This window comes from Sceloporus undulatus, chromosome 1 (assembly GCF_019175285.1).
Source record: "Sceloporus undulatus isolate JIND9_A2432 ecotype Alabama chromosome 1, SceUnd_v1.1, whole genome shotgun sequence".
In the NCBI taxonomy this organism is placed as follows: domain Eukaryota; kingdom Metazoa; phylum Chordata; class Lepidosauria; order Squamata; family Phrynosomatidae; genus Sceloporus; species Sceloporus undulatus.
The window spans coordinates 276883011-276904451 of NC_056522.1; the positions used below are offsets into that span (position 1 = coordinate 276883011).

The 21441-nt window shown below is 40.8% G+C and overlaps 1 protein-coding gene across 6 annotated transcripts in view; it reads right to left on the bottom strand.

Annotated features, from left to right (window-relative positions):
- The window catches only part of STK33 (serine/threonine kinase 33), a 94898-nt gene that overhangs the window by 48203 nt on the left and 25254 nt on the right, over positions 1-21441 (bottom strand). For 3 of the 6 annotated variants that reach the window (XM_042447187.1, XM_042447188.1, XM_042447189.1), the window contains exons 2-4: positions 17405-17537; positions 7605-7925; positions 242-361 (exon numbers count right to left, since the gene is read on the bottom strand). In XM_042447187.1, the coding sequence (XP_042303121.1) occupies positions 242-361; positions 7605-7925; positions 17405-17446 (483 nt within the window). In that variant the 5' untranslated portion in view covers positions 17447-17537. The remainder of the gene's footprint in view (positions 1-241; positions 362-7604; positions 7926-17404; positions 17538-21441) is intronic. The other 3 variants (XM_042447190.1, XM_042447193.1, XM_042447192.1) reach the window with 3 other exon arrangements.

Below are 21441 nucleotides of genomic sequence, written 5' to 3' on the forward strand. Positions count from 1 at the left end.
TGTTTATATTTATACTGCAAGTGTGGCAAGAGAAGCATGCTCACCTTCTTCCCATCTGCACCTTGTTTTGTTAAATATTTATTCTGAAGCACCTGAAGCACCTGAAAGACTGTTGTATGTGAGAATTTGGTCGGTCCTAATAAAGGTATTATCATAAAGCAGCAGGGCTCCCTCCCCACAGTGAAGGGCTAATCTAGTTCAGTGTTACAATAAAGGTTTAGAAGAATATACAGTTACTAACCTGAATTGCTGCTCCATCATCTATTCGTGTATGAGGGATTTTGCATTCTGTATTACTGCCACGAATGCCTGAGGTAATGAGCATTTTTCTGTAAGAGTCTGTTAGGTCTGATTTTGACATCTTTAGAAACATAAAAAGAGAAGCATGAAATTAAAATAAAAGCCATTGTTTTAAAAACAATGCTATTTTACATACCTTCCAGCACATAAAGTAAGCTATACATAAGACATTACAAAAGAAGAAGAAAATATATGAAGTGGGAAAGCACTAGAAAAAAGTGATCTTAATAGACAGAAAAATAAGAATGTAGACATAAGTCAGAGGGTGAATCTGGCAAGAAGAATGACATCTAGAAACAACCAAACTTTTAAGGCAAACTGGACTTTCCACCCCTTAAAGCTTTTGACAATTTTAGTGAGGAAATCCAAATGCATTAGCATTTCATAATTTTATGTTCTACTTCACTTCTTGTGAAAACACTGCCTAAAAAATCAGCCACTAATAGAATCTGCACAATTTAGCCTTGTGAGAAAGTCCCTTTTTCCCCCATGTTCTATAAGGGAAATGGTACATCTATGTGAAAGGCAATCACTAGAAGATGAAAATGGAAAACTGCCAAAGACAACGTTTCAAATAGCACTGTCCTACACTATTTACGGTTCACAGAAAGTCACAACTCAATTACAGAACATATGAACTCATGTTGAAGATCCCAAATCAAAACCACGTGGGCTGGTAGGAACAAGATGAATCTGAGCAATGTCAACAATTGTAATGGCAGTCCTAAATACCAGTAATTTAAAAAAATACTTCAAGAACATAATGAAAGCATAGCAAAACAGCAAGGATCCACAGTGTCTCTCCAATTTCTGTCATAAGAGGAAATACTGAATCATACTGATTGGAAACTAAATCTGTATATCAGGGGTCAGCAACCTACAGCCCGCGGGCCGCATGCAGCCCGCCGAGGCCTAGGGACCGGCCCCAGACCGGTCTTGCCGCCGATTGCCGCCCGCGAAAGGCGGCCTCCTCCCTCCTTCCTGGCCTCTGTCCAGGCTTCGAAGCCTCCACAGAGGCCGGGAAAGGGTGCGGGGGCCGTCTGCGATCGCCACGATCATGGGCGGCCTCCTCCCTCCTTCCCGGCCCAAGCCTCCACAGCGGCCGGGACATTGTTCTTCATTTTAAATATTGTATATGTTCCCATTTTTTTTACTTCAAAATATGATGTGTGCAATGTATGTAGGAATTATTTTTTTATTTTTTATTTATTTACTTAAATTTTTAAAAATATATTTAATTATTTATTTTTTGGCTTCGGCCCCCCCAGTTGTCTGAGGGACAGCAACCCGACCCCCGGCTCAAAAAGGTTGCCTACCCCTGCTGTATATAATCAAAGATGATAATATATAAAATAAAAATTTGCATGCAAATTACTCAATTAAAAATTAAGATAGTACCTGATGTGTGAGAAAGAAACAAATATGTACTATACTAAGAGAACAATAAAATGCTAACATTCTTTGTACCAACATGATGATCCTCTAACTCTAAAGCTATAATCCTATGGGTTCTGCAGACAGCATTTCAGGAGTCATGGGATCACCCAGTTTGAGGGACAGGAAGGATGCCCAGTCTCAAAGGAAAAGACCTGATTATGCCATAACAGAGGTTCTCTCCCAACTATAATGTACAAACTTCCATGGATTTTGCTTGAGGAGGGGAGAGTGTGGAAGGCTATCAGACCACCTCAACCTCCCAGGAAATTTAGCAGGCAACAGCCCTCCTGCACCACAAAAGTCAATGTTTGATTTCAAAAGCCCTCTAGGATTTGTGGGGGGCATTTTTGCCATGGTTTTGGGCCCATGGCCCAGGAAAGACTTTTTTTAGCCACAATTATTGTTCAGTTCATTTTCTGTTTCACAGAAATGCCTTTCATGGGCCTAAAATGGCCCGAGGGGCAAAAATGCAGTAAAAAAGCCCTCAAGTCCCAAGGAAGATATTTGGAGACCAAAAAAAATTGTGGGGGAAATTATCCCTGGTGGCCACAAAAATGGTTGTGAGGGCCACATGCAACCTATGGTCCACACTTTGCCCATCCTGGCTTTCCTTTCTGACAGTTCTAGCAACCACTGAGACAAAAGTGGGGTATTTGAGAATGTCAAAGGAAGGTTCATCCTGTCTGAGGGATGGGAGGAATGCCCAGTCTCAAAGGGAAAGACCTGATTATGCCATAACAGAGGCTTTCTCCCAAGCATGGTACAAACGTCCATGAATTTTGTAAATACAGATTCACAGAATCTATAACCTCTCCTTTCCTCCTGCACTTCCTTCTTACTGGGAGACATGACAACCAATATTGGACCAGGTGTTCCTTTCCCACTGCCATCATATAAGTAAAGAAAAGGCCTGAAAAGGTAGGGGAGAGAGAAAAACACTTTTCTTTCCTTCCTCCAGTTTTGATGGAGTAAGTATTGCAGGGTATTAGGGTAGGGGCCTTCAGATCCCCCACCTATGCAACCATAAAACTGTTCTGCCCAATATCCATGAATCAAAATAAAGGATATCAAGAGTAAAAGGAGAAGGTCAAGAAAAGTCTTATCAGATTTAATTTAGCATGAAATTTTGTGGGTTAAAATCCACTTCTGTTAATGCATTAGTTCACCTAAGGAAGTGGACTGCAACTCCCAAAAAGGTCACATGAAAACAAAGCTGTTAGGCTTAAAAGTACATAAGGCTCCTACTCCCCCTCCTCATACTGAAATAGCTAAAAACTGTTCTAAAGAAAAGGTTTAATGTATGTCAAGTATACTTTTAATACAGTTTGCATATTTTCCAAAACATCTTATGTATCTTTGTAGATTAATTGAATATTCTTTATATACTGCTGCTGGCCATCCAATGTGTCAAATTCACAATCACTGATAGATAATGATGTGATTCTTTGAGATCATGCTATATTAGAGCACACAGAGAATTGTGCATAAATACCATTAGCGTTTCTTGTCAAATGTAATGCTCGTGGTATGTTCAGATATTGTTTATTTGAGACTACATTAAGTTTGTATCCCTCTTTTTAAGAATGCTACTTTAAGGAGACCAATTTATATTAATGTACCAAATTATGGATGATCCTTTGAAATTTCTGTTTTAAGTGCTTTCCCATCACATACATTTCAAGTGGGTATTTATTAAAGATTTTTGCAGCAAAAGCTTTTAAAAATTTCTCTCTGTAAGGTTAGAGTATATAGCTCTAAAGAGCTTTTATGATGTAAGATGAACATGTTCTTAAATAAAGGCACTAGACAATGCTGGACTGAAAACAAAAGAGAGGGTTCCTGTACACTTTTTCTACAAAAAACGAAGTCCCTTATAAAATGACTTATTTATTTATGTTTTATTTTAAATATTTGCATAGTGATCAAATATATTCCAGGCCAGTGAATAGCAACTGTAAATAAATATTTATTCAACTGCTGAAGTATCTGTCTTTGTGGAGATTTGAAACTCCTCAGCTCCCCACTCCAGTGTTCTTTCTCTCTAACCCAGCAAGATGCTTTCTCTCCTGTCACTAAGTCACTGACCCAGGTGACCTTCCACTCCCCAAACCCACCTTCTCATATCGGTGCTCTTTTTTCCCTGAAGGCAAAAGACAGTCAGCCCTCTGCATTCGTGGGTTTCAGATTCACGGTTTGGACTATTCACGACTTTGTAGCCTGCTTAATAAGGTCAACCTCTTCAACTCCCTCCTCCTCACCCTTCCTACCAGCCAGCCAAAACCAACACCATACGTTCTCCTGGCTTGCCAAACTTTGCATCCTCCACATTTCCAAAGTCCTTACCTTTGAATCCAATGTTTGCAGCCACCCCTAGGGAGGATTCAACTTCTCTCCCTCCTCCTTCTCCCCCCTCTTTCCTGGCCAGATAAAAGCAACACCATACCTTCCCTTTAAGTGGAAAGACTTTGGAGATAGGCAGAATGCAAAGTTTGTCAAAGTGGGAATATATGGTGTTGATTTTGTCTGGCCGGGAGGGAGGGGGAGGGGGAGGGGGAGAGGAGAAGGTGGATCCTTTGCAACCATGGCTGCTAACATCAGATTGAAAGTGGAAGCTAACATATTTGTGTTTTTTCCACTTTCAAGGGGGCCCTCAGCCCCTAACCCCCGCAGATGTGGAGGGGTGACTATAGTCTTTCTCTTTAAACACCAGTTGCTTTTTTTTCTTCACATGTCCTGGTATGCTTTCTCTTTTTTTCTGCTCTCCACCTATCCTTGCCTACTGGTCTTTCTCTCCCACCACTGGTCTTTTTCTCCCTTCACACCAGTGTTCATTCCCCCTTTCTGCTTACTCTACCTCCTCTCATTGCCAGACCACATGGCCTAGCTCTCTCTCTCTCTCATTCTTTGCTTTTGAAAAGTCCAGAGACACCCTTCATGGGGAAACAAAAATCATGCATGGTATGATATTTCCCCTACCATGCCTCTGTCTAGATACCCTCTGCCTTCTGGAGAAATGAACATACCAGGCCTGACTACAGCTTTCATTCTGAGAGTTAGGAAAGTCTGCCACTGAGTGAATGAAAATAGTATGCAGACTACCAACAGATTTAAATTAACTAAAACATAATTAAACCATTTGAAAATCCAAATAACCCCAAGATGCACATTTCTTGGGGCGCCTCAATATGAATTCCATACTTTCCATGTTTTCAGTTTTTAAGCTATGGTGGAGACAGAAACATATAGAGGCAAACACAGACACAACATACTCTCATTTGTTAGGATAAATAACATACTAAAATACACAATAAAACCATATAATTAACAAAAAATTATGTAGCAACTATGTAGACACATAGCAGAAGAATAAACCATTCCAACATCAACCAGAAACCAATTCAGGAATCTATTTAATTGTATAAATCTCCTGGGATGGATCACCTTAACATCCCCTGCCCTAGAAGTGAAAAAGTGGTGCTGGACAAAAGAAACAAGCAAGCAAACTGAGAGAAATTAATGCCTCCCAAGTCAAACACCCAGGTTTCACTAATGAATGCCAGGTGAGCCTTTTCAGCCACAATTAAACCACAGGTACAGATGTCTTATTATGGACTGATCACGATTAAGCTGGAGAAATTGACAGGGCCCTCCCTCCATTCTATCTGCCATGACCCTGGACTCGGAGGGAGAGACAAATCGCTTGAACCCTTCCCCACTGCCATCCCATCTCCTTTTGAGACATGTATTTTTAGATTGTAAGCCTAACGGAAAGGAACTGTCAAATTAACTATTTGTAAGCTGCTCTGAGATCATTTTAAAAGAGCAGAGTACAAATACAATAATAATAATAATAATAATAATAACAACAATAATAATAACAACCCCAAACTAATTAGTGGGTGAAGGACCAGTAGAGCAGAACTCTCTCAGAGGCCTCACCATCCTTTTTCTCCCTCTCCCCTTCCATCTCCATGACTACTGTAATGGTAGTATATCATCTCCCCACACACTAGACCCATTGTCCTTGTGTATACCATAAATATAAAAATAAACAGAGTGGTCAAAATAACAAATACATAAAGTATAAGTAGCTTAAAATTGACATATCATCCAAACCAAAGTCTAAGGTGTTAGATGGAAAGTTAGCAAAGAACAGTTTCAACAAGAAATATTTATAATTCAGTAAACCTTAGTAGTATGTGAACATAAAATGCAAATGACTAGGAAATAACTGGCACAATGTTATAATTGTAGTGCTAAACCACAACAATGGGACTCCAATTTTAAACAGAAAAAAACACTATTGGCTTAATAACCAAACAATATTTAGGTCATTTTTTTTGAGGGAAAAAAAACTTAGACCTATTATTTAAAAAAAAAAAATCAAATAGCACATTAATCTCAAAAGGAACTACCGTACTATTCTTTCATGCCCAAAAATATGTGTTCAGATTCTGACCACAGTCCATTGATCTGTCCTTTCCCCCTCTCCCACACACACCGGCAACAGCTCTCTAACTGATATAGAGAACGTGACTCTATGGAAACCACAAAAACAAATAAGTCAATCCAAAGCAACTTTTGGAAAGCTCATCCATTCTTCAAAGTGACCAGACTCATTCTACTGCTCCTCTGTGTTGCTAACCTAATAGTTCTAGAGGCTCCTGACTGACAGACAGGGGAAGACGCATCAAACATAGAAACAGAGCCATTGTGAACACAAGACCTGGTACTTTGGTGTCTGCTGCCTAGCTGGGGCAAAAGACTAGCAATTATGTTTATTTTTCATTGAGAACCTACTTGTGTATGATGTTATTCAGTAAAATCTGTCACGTTGTCACAATTACTCTTTCCTTGCTACTTTCTGTCAGAAGGAAAAGGGTCCTCTCCCACTAACCCAGTTAAATCTGTTTTCTGAATGAGCTTTTTTGTTTACAGAATTTGCCTATTGCCTTTCAACCACTAAGACCCTAAAAACAATGTACAACAGATGGAAATGTTCAAAACATTGAATGCATGAATAAAAGAATGTTAAAACCAAAAATTCTCTTTATGAAAAAAGCCAAAGGAACCATCTCTAGTGTTAAGGACCAAAAGCCAGCAGAGTTTTAACTGCCTACCAGAAACTCAAAACAGGATGGATCCAGTGTGACTTTCCTTGGGAGGGAGGTTTATACTTGGGGTGCAGCAACAAACAAAACCCATCACATCTATCTACCAACCTAATTTTGATCAGTTTGACCTGGAGGAAAGCAATGACTTTTCTACTAAAGGATCTTGATGTCAATAAACTTCCCAATTTTTGCCCACTCAGGTTGCTGTGGGAGCAAAGTAGAATCCCTTCAGAACTGAGAAACAGAACCGTTACTACTGCCACATTAAACAAAACAATAGCTATGGAGGGTTAGGTGAATGACAACTGGCCAATAACTAAACAAAGCAAAACAGAAAAAGTGCATCAAAACAGTAAGTAGCCCATGGGCAACTATCCCCATACAGCACTCTTCCTGATTGAGGCAGAGGTGCCCCTGTAGGCTCTTCCCAGCCCAGAGATCTTATCCAAGGCTACAGCCTGGCCTTCCATGAGAAAGCTACAACTGTTTCACAGGCTAACAGCTCCTCGTGGTACCTATAAAAGCTTTAGATATGTAGCTGCTTACAGGTTGGTATCTGGATGTATCTGTTTCCGTAGCTGAGCAGGTAGGGAGCTGCTCTATGAAGCGATCAAGTGTAGGTTCAAATTTTGACAGCTCTCTATTTTGTCCCCAGTATGAGTGTTGCTGACTCCATATCCACAAGGCAGAAACTAATCTGAATGTATATTAGGGTGGGAAGGAGAAGGAAATTGCTGAATTGAGTTTGCTTACGTCTCCTATAAGAGATGTTTGTTTCCTTGACATGTCTTCTTCTGATTCCGAATGTTCCTGCACTGATGCTGAAGCACTCAGTGAATCTGAATTCTCGACTACACCTTCTTCAGAGCAAATGAGACCCATTTTGCAATATGGGCAAAAAAATACAACATTCCTTGACTGAAATGATGTGGAGCACTGGGTGCATTTTACAGTCTTCTCTTCCTGACTAGGATCAACCATCTGTTTTATCCTGTAGATCCTGATGTGCAAATTAAATATAAGAACAAAGACTGGCACGTCTCTGTCCACTGTTGAGGGAAACAGGACAGAAAGCTGAGAAAAGGAATTGAAAGGTCACAGTTAGTGGATTGGTGGCATAAAAATGTATTGTGATTGGTACTTGCTATCAAGCAAGGACAGTGTTCTCATACATGCTTTACATGGTGGTAGAATTCAAATATATAGCCATGTTAGTCTGTAGAATCAATATGTAGAGGAGTTCTACATACAGGCTTCTCTTGTGTACATAAAATTTATAGAAGTTGCAGTAAAAAAAATGGGGTTGCAAAAATGTGCTAGCCACCAAGCAATGCTACACAATTGGCAAATGGCTTTTTCCACATATGAATAATGTAAGCAATCAAAATAACATATTTATAAACCAATCCTCATTTAAAACAGTATTATTCCTAAATAAGACGCAGTTGGCAAGTAGTATTTTCTCCTTGATTCTTAAAAACAAGTTATTAAGTCAAAGTAGCACAAGACACTAATCTATCAGTGCTCTCTGTCTCTATTCTCCTTCCTTTGTAACATCTAATATAAACAGCATATGATGTCATTATTCTGTACATTCCCCAATGCCACACATCACTGGTAGGGTAAGGGGAGCACAATGTATTGTCTTATTGTATATTACAAAGAGCAAAAAGAAGCGAAGTACCTCCTTGTCTTTTAACACATCCTACATCAGGGGTAGGCAACCTGCGGCCCGCGGGCCGGATGCGGCCCAGCAAGGCCTTGGGACCGGCCCCAGCCCGGTCCTGCCGCTGATTGCCACCGGGGCCTTTGGCCTCTCGAGCGCAGGGGCAATTGTCTATAGAAGCCTCAGAAACATGCATTTACATTAACATATTTTAAAAAATCAGCAATTTTTTTTTGCGTGTCCTCCACTTTTTTTAAAAAAGTGTACACAATTTGAAAATTTTGTCCTACATTTGTCCCGGTTTATTTATTTATTTAATTTTTTAAAAAAAAATTAATAATTTATTTTTTGGCTTCGGCCCCCCCGTTGTCTGAGGGACAGCAACCCGGCCCCCGGCTCAAAAAGGTTGCCTACCCCTGTCCTACATGATCCTAACTGTTTTTTTAAGTTTCTGAATTTGTGTACACAGTGTTTAAATTCTCAAGAGGGAACCGTACAAATATAATTTGGAGAAAGACAGAGATTGAAATCACACATCCTTCCTCTTTTATATTTATTTTGAATATTTTGAATAATTAAAAGTGTAAACATATATAGTTAGAAAACATAACCAGCATTTACTTATCCAGGCCTAAGCTTATGGGTGAATCCATAGAACAATACAGTTGCATATATAAAGATCAATTAATGGAAGAAGGAAGCACATAACTGAATGTCTTCTGCTGAAATCAATGAGACTGAAAACAAGTGAATAATTTTAGCTGGATCATGCTCTAAAAGTTCCTCCCTAAAACTCTGCGGTAACATTGAAGCAAATTACCACTCAAAATTAAAATTTAAAAATACAGGCTCTTTTTGTTTCCAGCATTAATTGCCTTCAGAAAAAAAGATATTTTTGGGTGTTGGTCTTTTTGGATTTTTTGCATTTGACAGACATTTGCAGTTTTATAGATTCACTCTTGCAAGCTTGTTGGGAGTAAAAACAAGACAGACAACCCAAAAAGGACCAAAAGGAAAGAAGAAAATGGGAAAGAAACGTTCAAACATATTTAGCTAAGAAATCTCAAACAGATTTAGCAAAACTCAGATTTACCAAAAGAAGGACAGGTTGTGTACCTGTAACTGTAGTTCTCCGAATGATCATCTGTGAACTCACACAACTGGGTTATCCTGCGCAGAACCTCTTCAGAGTATACAGCAAACTTTCTAAATAGAATAGTGGTGGTAGCCTTGATGGCCTCCAACAGCCCTATATAAGGGGCTTCCCAGGAAAACCGCCAGTTCCATAGGATGCCGATTCAGGTGTTCGTGGGAACTGGCATGACACAATGAGGGGAGGGGAGGTTGTGTGATTTCACAGATGGTGACTCAAAGAATTGCAGTTGCAGGTATGCAAACGGTCCTTCATAGTCTCTGTACCTCACACAACTGGAAGACTAGCTACCAAAAAGCAGGAGGCAGGAGTGCTGGTGCAAACAATAAAATACTTTACTGAAACAATTAATGTCAGCAACATGCACCAATACATGTTAATGCAACAAGCATGACTAACAACTCCTATAGAATGACATTTTACAGATTAAGACAAATCCGTATTGACATATCAAGCCAAAAGTATGGTTACAAAAGAAAGACCTGCAAAACTGAGAGAAACACAGTACCAAAATATAGCAATACAGTACAGAGGTAGATGTAAAAAGAAAACATCAACTCTATGGTACAGAGATAAAACATAACAAATAGTTAAGGATCAATACAGCCTTCCCAAATACAGTATTGGCTCGAGACCTTGATTCCATCCCACAGTTCAAGATAAAACTCATAGGCTGAGACCAAGTAGCCGCAAACGTCCTCAATCGGTACACCAGCCACAAAAGCATGGGACGTAGCAATTGCCTGTGTGGAATATGCTCAAACCCAAGTGGGAGGGTCGTTTTGAGCCATCTCATAGGAGAGTTTGATAGCCAACACCATCCACTTCAAGAAATGCTAAGAGGAAACCGGCAATCCTTTCCTTGAGCCCAAGTAGCAAATGAACAATTTGGGTGAGGTATGGAAAGCTGTAATTTTGTCCATTTAAAAGGCAAGAGCCTTTCGTACATCGAGGTGGTGCCAACATCTCTCACAATCCAAAGTGGGGTTCTGGAACAGGGAAAGCAACATAATGTCCTGGTTTATCATAGAATCATAGAATAATAGAGTTGGAAGCGATCACAAGGGCCATCCAGTCCAACCCCTGCCATGCGGGAACTCTCAGTTAAAGCATCCCTGACAGATGGCCATCAAGCCTCTGTTTAAAGACCTCTAAGGAAGGAGATTCCACTACACTCCTAGGAAGTGTGTTCCACTGTAGAACAGCCCTTACTGTCAGGAAGTTCCTCCTAATGTTGAGGTGGAATCTCTTTTCCTGGAGCTTGCATCGATTGCTCCGGGTCCTAGTCTCTGGAGCAGCAGAAAACAAACTAGCTCCCTCCTCAATATGACATCCCTTCAAGTATTTAAACAGGGCTATCATATCACCTCTTAACCTTCTCTTTTCCAAACTAAACATACCCAGATCCCTAAGGCATTCCTCATAGGGCATGGTTTCCAGACCCTTAGTCGCCCTCCTTTGGACATGCTCCAGTTTCTCAACATCCTTTTTAAACTGTGGTGCCCAGAACTGGATACAATATTCCAGGTGGGGCCTGACCAAAGCAGAATAGAGTGGCACATTTACTTCCCTTGATCTAGACACTATACTTCTATTGATGCAGCCTAAAATTGCATTGGCCTTATTAGCTGCTGCATCGCACTGTTGACTCATGTTCAACTTTTGGTCTACTTGGACTCCCAGATCCGTTTCACACATAATCTCTCTCTCTCTCTCTCTTATTGCATATAAAAGCAAATATATAAAAATATACATTCTAACAACATCCATCTCACACATAACATATAACTACATCTACAGACAAAGGTAAATTTCACAAAGACATACAACTCCCCCAAAAAGAATAGAGATTAAAAAAGACAAGAAAAGGCACATGAAGACACCATTCAATACTTCCTGTTGCTGAATTTAAGTTTTGCCTTTAGGTTCTATCTTATATTAAGTAAGATCTTTATATCTTAATATCCTATGATGTCTCTTTTCAGACTTGATTTATTAACAAAATTTTACCCAGAAACCAAATAGAAGCATAAGAAATCTTCAAGTTGACAGTGTTACACCATTTTCGCTTGACAAAATTTTTATACAGACTCTCATACTTCCACTCCTACCATTTAAGTGTGCTACTGCACCCATATTTGTTGTAAATAATCCATCAATAAATTCCAGTCTTCTACATATTTACCCATCATTTCATAATCCAAACTCCTTGCCACTTATCCAGCACATGTATTCTCATTCAGCCCAGTGTCGCCCATCCTATATCTGTGCATTTCATGTTTCCGCCCTTTAGATTAAAAGAGGAGATGACCTTCGGTAGGTCATCTGTAGGAACTGTAGGAAAGGTCCATCCATCCGCAAGGCATACAATCCACCAGCATTCTTTACAGTCACTATGGCAAGCAGAAAGGCAGTCTTTCAAGAAAGCAAACAGAGGTCACAAGTTGCCATCAGCTTATAGCATCCCCCAGAGAGCTGGCACAACACCAGGTCTAGAGCTCATTTAGGGGTCGGACCTGACACAGGAGGATGCAGACGCTTCAAGAACTTCTCTACCAAGAACTTCTTTATCTAGAAATGGATGGACAAAAAAAGATGTTTTGCCCAACAACTGTAAACATGCAGATAATGGCAGCTAGATAAAAACAAATCAAGGACAAGGAAAGGCACAATAAGATAAGCAGAAAATTCAGCACATGGTGGCATCAGATGCTTCAATGGACAATGGAAGCAAGAATTTGACAAACTTCTTCCACTTATACTCATAAGACCTTTTGGCTGATGAGTGATGGGCAGCATCCATCTGTAGAGTTCTTCTGTAGACCATCTGTAGACTTCTTCTTCATCTGTCCAGACTTAAACTTCTTATCAAAAGTTGAAGGCTTCTGTGTCAATGCACCTAAACCAAGACTTTGATGAAACATACAGCCATCTGAAAGACTAAATGTACTTGTAGCTGCCATACTTGGGACCTATAGGGAGGTAGTACTAACGGCTGAACCTGAACTTCCTCACTGTCGATCACATTTTGTGGGTGTGCTCCAACCTGGAGTCTGTCTCAGAACTGAACAGGCTAGCATTGTCCAAGGGAAAGTATTCAATGACAATTTGTCCAACAGGCCAGAAGACTGAAGCCACATATGTTGATAAAGAGCTACAGCACCAGCAATTGCTTTTACGTTGCTAACTGATGTGCCTAGATGTCATATTTTGATAACCTGCCAATTTCCAAGCTTTTGAGTGGAGGAGGGTAGCCACTCTGCGATCCTCATCACCACCTCTGGCCAAGAATGGAGTCATCTTCTCCCTGAGAAGATGGTTGTAAGAACCCATGCATGCCAGGTACTTCAAAATCTTGGAGTTGAAAGCAGCCGAGTAGAACTTTCTCCCCACATCAAGCCTCTTGCCTTCCTTTCTGCGGAGTGGAGTGAAGATGGTGTGAGGCCTTGGACTGGGCAGCATCAAAAGAGTTCAGTTTTAGATGCTGACCACGAGGAGCAAGGGTGGAATAATCCACCTTGTACAAAGTCTCCAACTTGCTTGATGTTGATGGGATGGAAGACATTGTTGACCATGACTTCCAGATCACTTGGGTAAGGTACGGAAGTACCAGCAAGGCTGCAGGGCCTGTGACTGGACCATCTTAAATACAGAGTCCTCGATGGAGGTCTGCTCCTGCTGGACCTTAAGGTTTAAGGATTTAGTCATCTGGAGCATCTGCTCAACAAAACCCTTGACATCTTTCGGTGGGGATGAGGGATCTGTAGCACCCAGCTCAACCCAAGCTGATTTATTGGCAGGGACCACATCCAAGTCCAAATCTGATCTCAATCCAGAAATAGAAGTGGAAGAGGGGATCTGTATGATCTGATCGGCAACTGTCACAGAGGAAGCAGGTTTCTCTCTGATCTTTGTAGAGCTTTCCTGTGCTTCTCCATGTCAAGAGGAAGATTGTGCTATTTTGGTAGAACTCTTAGTAGCAGACTATCTACCAAGAAACATTCTTGCTGGATGTGGCAACAACCACAGACTGAGTGTGCCCAGGATGGTGTCATCTTTTGGAGTGATGGTCAGACCTACGAAGCAGTCCACACCAAGTAGACCTGTTATCACTGAAGAATAGCTGCTTAGTAATACGATTCCTCCAAGGGAGATCAATACACATAACACCCACAGTGTCAAAAATAAAATGACACCGAGAAATTATAATGTTGTCTACTCAATAAAGGTTCAGGGAAGCAGACCCGAAGTCTGAGACAGAGCTGGACTGGGACTTGGAATGGACTCGTCATCAATGTCAATGATGAGACAGAATTGTCAGGAGAGGGTTCTCTCGAACCAGAGTTGGAGCTAGAGATAGGGAGACTGTAACTCTGACCACAGAGGATTCATGGATCTACCACTCCAAGTGGTCATCCAATCCTGTGCCCCCAGACAAAATTATCTCCATTACAACCATACAGCATTGTCTAATGTAACCTCTTGAAGCAGAGTCAATTGTCGAGCTGCAGCTATAGCGCCAGCCATCAGAGTAAAAAAAAAGCTATAGGCAAAGAGTGTTACCTTGACTTCTTCTTGTTGTTTTTGTGTTTTTTGCTTTTGAAATTGCTCATCAATGGAACCGATTGAGTTTGAAGGCAGATGTCACTTCTTGGCAGGAATACAGATGACATCCATCACAGTAGCCTTGGCTCTTCTCTTGGTAGGTCGAACATCCATCAGAACTGAGGCCATCTTCTCCACAGTCAACATCCTCTAGGTCAAGGGGAGATTCCTGGAACTGTCATCTCTCTTCAGTGTTGAAGGCTTCCAAGGAGATTCTTGAGGAGCCAAGACTTCTTGTACAGAAGAGCCTTGAGATCATGTTCTCTGTGAACCCAGTGTGAATGATGTACAGGGTACACACGAGGCAACGATATGGGACTCAGTCAAACATTGAAGGCACTTCAAGTGCCCATCTCAGCTACCTGGGATCTTAGTGCCACATTTGACACACTTCTTAAAAGTAGCCAGTAGTACCGAGAAAGCCCAAAGAACTAGTGTGGCTGACAGCCAATGCCAACAAAACAATCCAACAAAGGCTCCTGGAACCGAAGTTTTGGAAGCCCAAATGAATGTTGTTCCTTATCAAAGCTGCTGCAGCGGCTAATAAAAAAAACTGGCAGTTTTGGCAGAAACACCCTTATGTACGTCTGTCAGAGGTGGACGGGGCTACAGCCAAAATTCTATTTAAAATGCTGTAGAATGCTCCAAAGAGGCTCTGCACAGGTGCAAGACAACCAAGTTGTGTGAGGCACAGAGGCCATGAAAAAGAACATGAAATACAAGAAAATACAAAACGTCAACCTACAGTGATACAGTACTTGTGGAGACAAGTTCAAATGCAATACTAGACACAGAAAAGCAAAGTAACAGGTGAAGCTTCAGGTTCTAGTTAATAGACCTTAATCCATACAGGAGATTTCACAATTGGGCTTAGAACAACACAAACAAATCTCTATTTGAATGGACTTTGGCAAGCACAATAAAAAATCTCCAGATAGGCTCTATATCACTGAAGGATTGGCTCAGACGACTACTCCCAAGATTGTGAAGTTGTTTAATGTAATATGATGTAAATACAGTTTCCAAATGAAATTCCAATGGCAATAAGCAAAATACAGTTGTCCCTCCACATTTGTGGCTTTGACTTTGAGGATTTGATTATTTCCAGCTCTGATTAATATGTTTTCTCTAGGAATCTCTAAGTCCTCCAGTGCAATTCTGCTGGAAGTTGACCATAGAGTTGTGCTGCAGAACCTAGAAAGTCCTAGAGAGAACACTTCTCTAGGCATTTGTAGGTCCTCCAGCATTATTCTATGATCAACTTCTGGCAGATGTTGACAGAGAGTTGCATTGGAAGACCTGGAGATTCCTAGAAAGGTTTCCTCTTAGGTAAAAAAACAGTATTGTTGATTTTTTTGCACTTTTTCTACATTCATGGGGCTCTTTCACCCCTGACCCCAACACATGTGAAAGGACCACTGCATATCAGTCTCTAATGATTCAACTCAAAACACAGCTAGATGCAGATACTGCAAAAAGATATAGAACCTGAATATTATGTCAGGGATGATGGGAGTTGTAGCTCTTCACCTCTGGCTTGAACTCACCACCTGGTTGTGCACCGCGCTGACCAGTTTTGGCCAGTGGTTATAGCTTAGCAGAGTTACAGAGAATAGGCTGAAGACCCTGACAAACTCTCCAAGCCTTCTCACTCTTGCTTGTACAGAAGTCTTCACCCTTCTTCAGGATCCAGCTGGTTCTTGTAGCTTCACTCTTGACACCAGACAACTCAGTAGTCTTAAATAAAAGATCTACTTTATTCTACTATATACAGCTCCAAAACTATCCAACACAACAATACTCAACTCCTCACTCTACTACAACCCACTCTACAACCCACAAAATACTTTGGGATGCATAGTCATTATTATAGTCAATGCATGGTACCACCCACTGTTGTCTGTTTCCACCCAGTAGGCGTGTACATCATTCTCATTGGTTCTCTTGATTCATCCTACAATTAATGATTTCATCATCTCAGCCTTGACCACTTAACAATTGTCAGGTGTGTTCAATTATCCACTTGCATTTCTGTCCTTGGCAGTTAGGACTTGTTAATTCCATTACCTATCACACCTGTGTGGTTCCCAATTGGCTTCTGCTGAGTCACCCTGACTCTCACATACATGTTTTATTTCACTTACTGTATATCCCATGTTGCTTTTTCCTTGACATATTAGTGTGGTTCAAAGCCCAACTGTGAATTAAGGACTATTCACAAGAAGCTTTTGTTCTTCCTTGTGTTTCTTGTTCTTTATCATATTAAATACTGCTTCAATTACATAGTGGACCCTTGGTATCTGCTGGAGTTTGGTTCCAGGACCTCCAAGCCTATGGATATCAAAATCTGTGGATGCTCAGGTCCCATTAAATAAAGTGGCATAGTAAAATGGTGTATCTTATATAAAATAGCAAAATCAAGATTGCCGGGGCGGGTGTGTGTGTGTGTGTTGTTGAAATTATTTTTAATACTTTCAAGCCTTGGATGGTTGAATCCAGGGATAAAGAACCAGTGGATGCAGAAGGCCTACTGATAAATTTACATTTTTTTCTTTAATTTTTCCTTCTTTTCTTTTGTCCTATTATTATTATTATTATTATTATTATTTGCAGGAGTATTTCACTTATTTGGAGAAATACATACACACATAATTTCATGTTGTTGGGAGGAAAAGCAACACATTTAATGATGAAGTATTACCTGATTTGTGGACTGTAATAAACTTGCTCTCATTTAATCATAAACATGTTTTCATTTAATACTGAAGAATTATCCAGTTTATAAACTGTAACAAACCTGATTTCATTTGATTATGAAAGGAGCAACAGAGAAACATTCCCTATAAAAACATGAACAATAGTGTGGATTTGTATAATCATCATTTATTATTCCCATAAACATTGTATAGGATGGTTAAAAAGAATAGGTAAAGCACAGGCCACCAAGACAGCCAAGAAAAATAGGCTAAATAGTTATTTACCTAAATAAGTTTTGATAGATATTTTAATGGTAATTATTGATTTTCATGTTTTCAAACTACGAAAGAGAAATCTAACACTATCATCATGAGCTATGATCAGAAGTTCATTAGGTAACCCTTGAAAACATAAACACATGAAGTATCTTACCTCATAAAGTGAGTGCCATGACGAAATGGGTAACGCTGTCATGGAAGGAAGTAGGAGCAATACTGGATAGAGAAAAATCACTGCATTGCCAAACTACAGACTAGATTCAATCCGCCTATTGTTCATGAACTATCTAAAAAGACAAAAGATACAAAAAAATACATTTCTAGGGAAATGAATTCAGATTTTCATTGGAAGCTGGTGGCTTCCACGTCAGAGAGATGCTAAATCCACTCCAGGCTTGAAAGTCTTAATTTGGAGGAAAGTCTCCACAGTGATGAGCCTTAGGGAGAAGATTCAGCACCCTGGAAATGTTTGAAAGACTGAAGTAAGACCTGGAGCAGATTCACAGTCTCGTGACATGGACGGCACCAGCAACCAGGGTGGGTTTAACAAGGTTGCATACAGTGAATAAGGAATTGGACAGAGGTTTGAATTGATAGCCTTTGAAATTTTCTTATTGCTTGCTTTTTTTTATAGACTAAATCATAAGACTCATATACAATTCCATCTCCCTTCAAAACCTTCCATGCACTCCATGGGCTACTGAGGCTATACCTATCTTGTTTTTACACTTTCTCAAGCCCCTTTTCTCCTTCCACTAGATTCACAAACCCTTAGTTTCTTCTCCATTCTTTATTTAATTACTATTTAAATTGTTTACTACTTTTTCAGAGCACAAGGGATCCTAAAACAATGTACAAAAAACCCACATAAAACCATTATTTAAAAACAAATTTAAAATACAGTAACTTTTAAACAAAAATATTTAAAAACCAACAGCCATATGGAGTAAAATAACACAATTTTGGCCACCTACTAAAAGCTCTATGAGTAAAGCTTTGATTTCCCTTGGACAGGAATTTCACAACTGAGGAGCTCCTATAGAGAAAGCTTGGTCTTAAATCTTTACCAGTCTAGTCTCTTGGGGTGCTGAAATACACAGCTGGGCCTCTACTAATGCTCTCAAATCCTGGGCAAACTTAAACAGGTTGCTTGGGATGTACATGCCTGTTACTACATACCCCAAAACACACTCTCTTGGATTCTAAGAAAAGTGAACTAAAGAAAGTTCATGGAATAGATACTTCCTGTTCCCTCTTTGCTCCTACAAAATGCCTGCACCCTCAGAGAGTTGGTAGCTCTCCTGAATCAAATGGGATAGGATTTGGAGGGAGCTGGATCACCCAAAACTGGGTGGAAAACTCTCCCCTTCCTAATACCCTAATTTGGGACAACTCTCCCCTTCCTAACACTCCTCCAAACCCCATACCATACAATTCAGGAGAATACTTATAGCTCCTGAGAGATGGGGGCATGAAAAAATGAACAGAAAGGATGGACTAGGAATCCTGAGTTTATCACAGGAGTATGTTTTTACTCTACTTCTCCTGCAAATACTTTTGAGCTTCTCCCCCCATTGGGGGCATGAATTTGCTCATGAGGCCCTGGTCAGGCCCAGGTTTGTCCATAGTTTCAGTTGTAAGAAAAAATAAAAATAGTTTCACTTTGCAAGAAATGGGCTTCACACTTTGTATTGCAACTCTCTTTTGAATTTGGTACATAACAGCTCAACTAATCAAAAGTACAAACACTCAAAAGCCACAATGTTCTTACTACTATGATGGACCAGCTTTATTACAAAGACTGTCTACTCATGAGGAGGTGTTTCCAGTGCCATAAACATGTACTGGTCTCAGATCATTGTTTGGAGGAAGAAATGATCCCTAACAATACAGAAGTTGGTCATCCTTGACAAATGGCAGACCAATGAGTTTAATGGTCAACCATGCAAAGTGGGGACATATTTTAGCTACTACATGGATAATTATATCTCAAAAAATAATTAACCCAAAGAATCTTCCACATGTTTTTGTGCTAGCCAGCCATATCAAATATGCAGTCTTCTCTCTTTTTATGCATGAAGAGCCACAATACATCTCAAAACATTCCTAAAATGCCAAAGAAGAACAAGACAACACAACATAATATGAAAGTAATAAGCTGAACAGATGCAGGATAAAGTATTCATTTTATCCCTTCTGGACACATCAAAGCTTTTATTAACCAAAACAGAAATATCTAAGATATAAAGGTTACTATAAGTCCCTTGAAATGTCTCCCAGTGCTACAGGAAGCTGAAAGAGTTGTTGATGTCATGTTACCAGTTTCATAAACCTACCATTGTATAACTACTAAAATAGTTTAAAACAATAGTATGTAGTTATAGCCAAGGCCTTCAGCTTTGCAAGCAAACCAAATGTTTTTCAGTTACAGTGGGCCCTTCCATTACGTGGGGTATCCGTTCCGCCGCCCCCCCCCCCCCCCCCGTGTAAGGGAAAAACACGTCTGCTCAAGTCCCATTAGAAGCAATGGGGCTCGTGCCCACGGCATAGAGAGGGGCACGCAGAGCGGGCGTGTGCCCCATTACTTCTTCCAGGGCACACAAGGGTTTTTTCTGGAGCAGCTTCCAGCATATGCTGGAAGCCAAGTAAGGCGCACCCGTGTATGACACACACACTGTGTTTTGTGTTTCAAATAATTCATTCAAAAGCAATAGGTACTAATACTTCTGCAATCACACATACAGATTTATTAATACGTAAAAACTGAAGGTTTGCATTGTTTTGGCCATGTGATTATAAGCAGAAAGTCTCAAGATGGGTGTGAATGAATTCTTTGAAACACAAATTACAGTGTCCCTGTGTCATACACAGGCACACCTTATACGGATTCCAGCATATGCCGGAAGCCGTGCTGTAAAAAAAAACCTTGCGCACACCAGAAGAAGTAATGGGGTGCACGCCCGCAGCACACACACCGCTCTGTGATGTGGGCACAAGCCCCATTACTTCTAATGGGGCTTGAGCATATGCAGTTTTTCACTGATAAGTGGTATAGAAATGTACTTGCTATCGCTAATATGAAATTGTGCATATGTTTCTAATTTTAGAGCCACAGTAGCTAATCTATTGCACCTGTGCCCTCTATGCCACACGAAGCTGTCTCTGAGAGCACACGGAGACAGTTGAATGCACGAGAGGGTGGGGGAAGAACAGGAACAGCCACACACCTGTTTGTCCTCTTCCCCTGCCCTCCAGTGCCTTTAACTGCCTCCCCAAAGACAGTTAAAGGCATGGGAGGATGGGGGAAGAGGAGGAACAGGTGTAGACCTGTTCCTCCTCTTCTCCCCCCCCCCCATGCCTTTAAGTGTCTCCGGGGAAGTCCTACCCCAGAAGTCCCACCTCCAGATGCCCCCCCCAGCACAAGGTGACATCTGGTGCAGGAATACCATTGGATTGGGCACCCAGTCTCTAAAAAATTTGTCATCACTGTCATAGAGATTCTGTAAGCAGTGAGAATCCAGAGGGAGAGATAGGCAAGCCAGTTCCATCAGGCCTTGCCTGGAAGATGAAGGCCTCCCTCCATCCACCATCAAGAGGGAGAGATAGGCAAGCCAGCTCTATCAAGCCTTGCCTGGAAGAAGAAGGCCTCCCTCTATCCAACATCCAGAGCAGAGGTAGGCAACCTGCGGCCCGCGGGCCGGATGCGGCCCAGCGAGGCCTTGGGACCGGCCCCAGCCTGGTCCTGCCACCGATTGCCGCCAGGGCCTTTGGTGTCTCGCACGAGGGCCTTGGTGGGGCAATTGTCTATAGAAGCCTCAGAAACATGCATTTTTATCTTAACATTTTTTTTAAAAATCAGCAAATTTTTTTGTGTGTCTTCACTTTTGTATTTAAAAAGTGCCCTCCATTTGAAAATTTTGTCCTACATTTGTCCCGGCTTATTTATTTATTTAATTTTCAAAAATTATTTAATTATTTGTTGTTGTTTTTTTGCTTCGGCCCCCCCAGTTGTCTGAGGGACAGCAACCTGGCCCCCGGCTCAAAAGGGTTGCCTACCCCTGATCCAGAGGGAGAGATAGGCAAGCCAGCTCCTTCAGGCCTTACCAGAGTAAGAAGAAGGGCCCTCCCTCCAGTCTATCTGCCATTGTCCAGGCCTCCGAGGGAGAGAGGATCTGCTGGACTTTCCCCTTC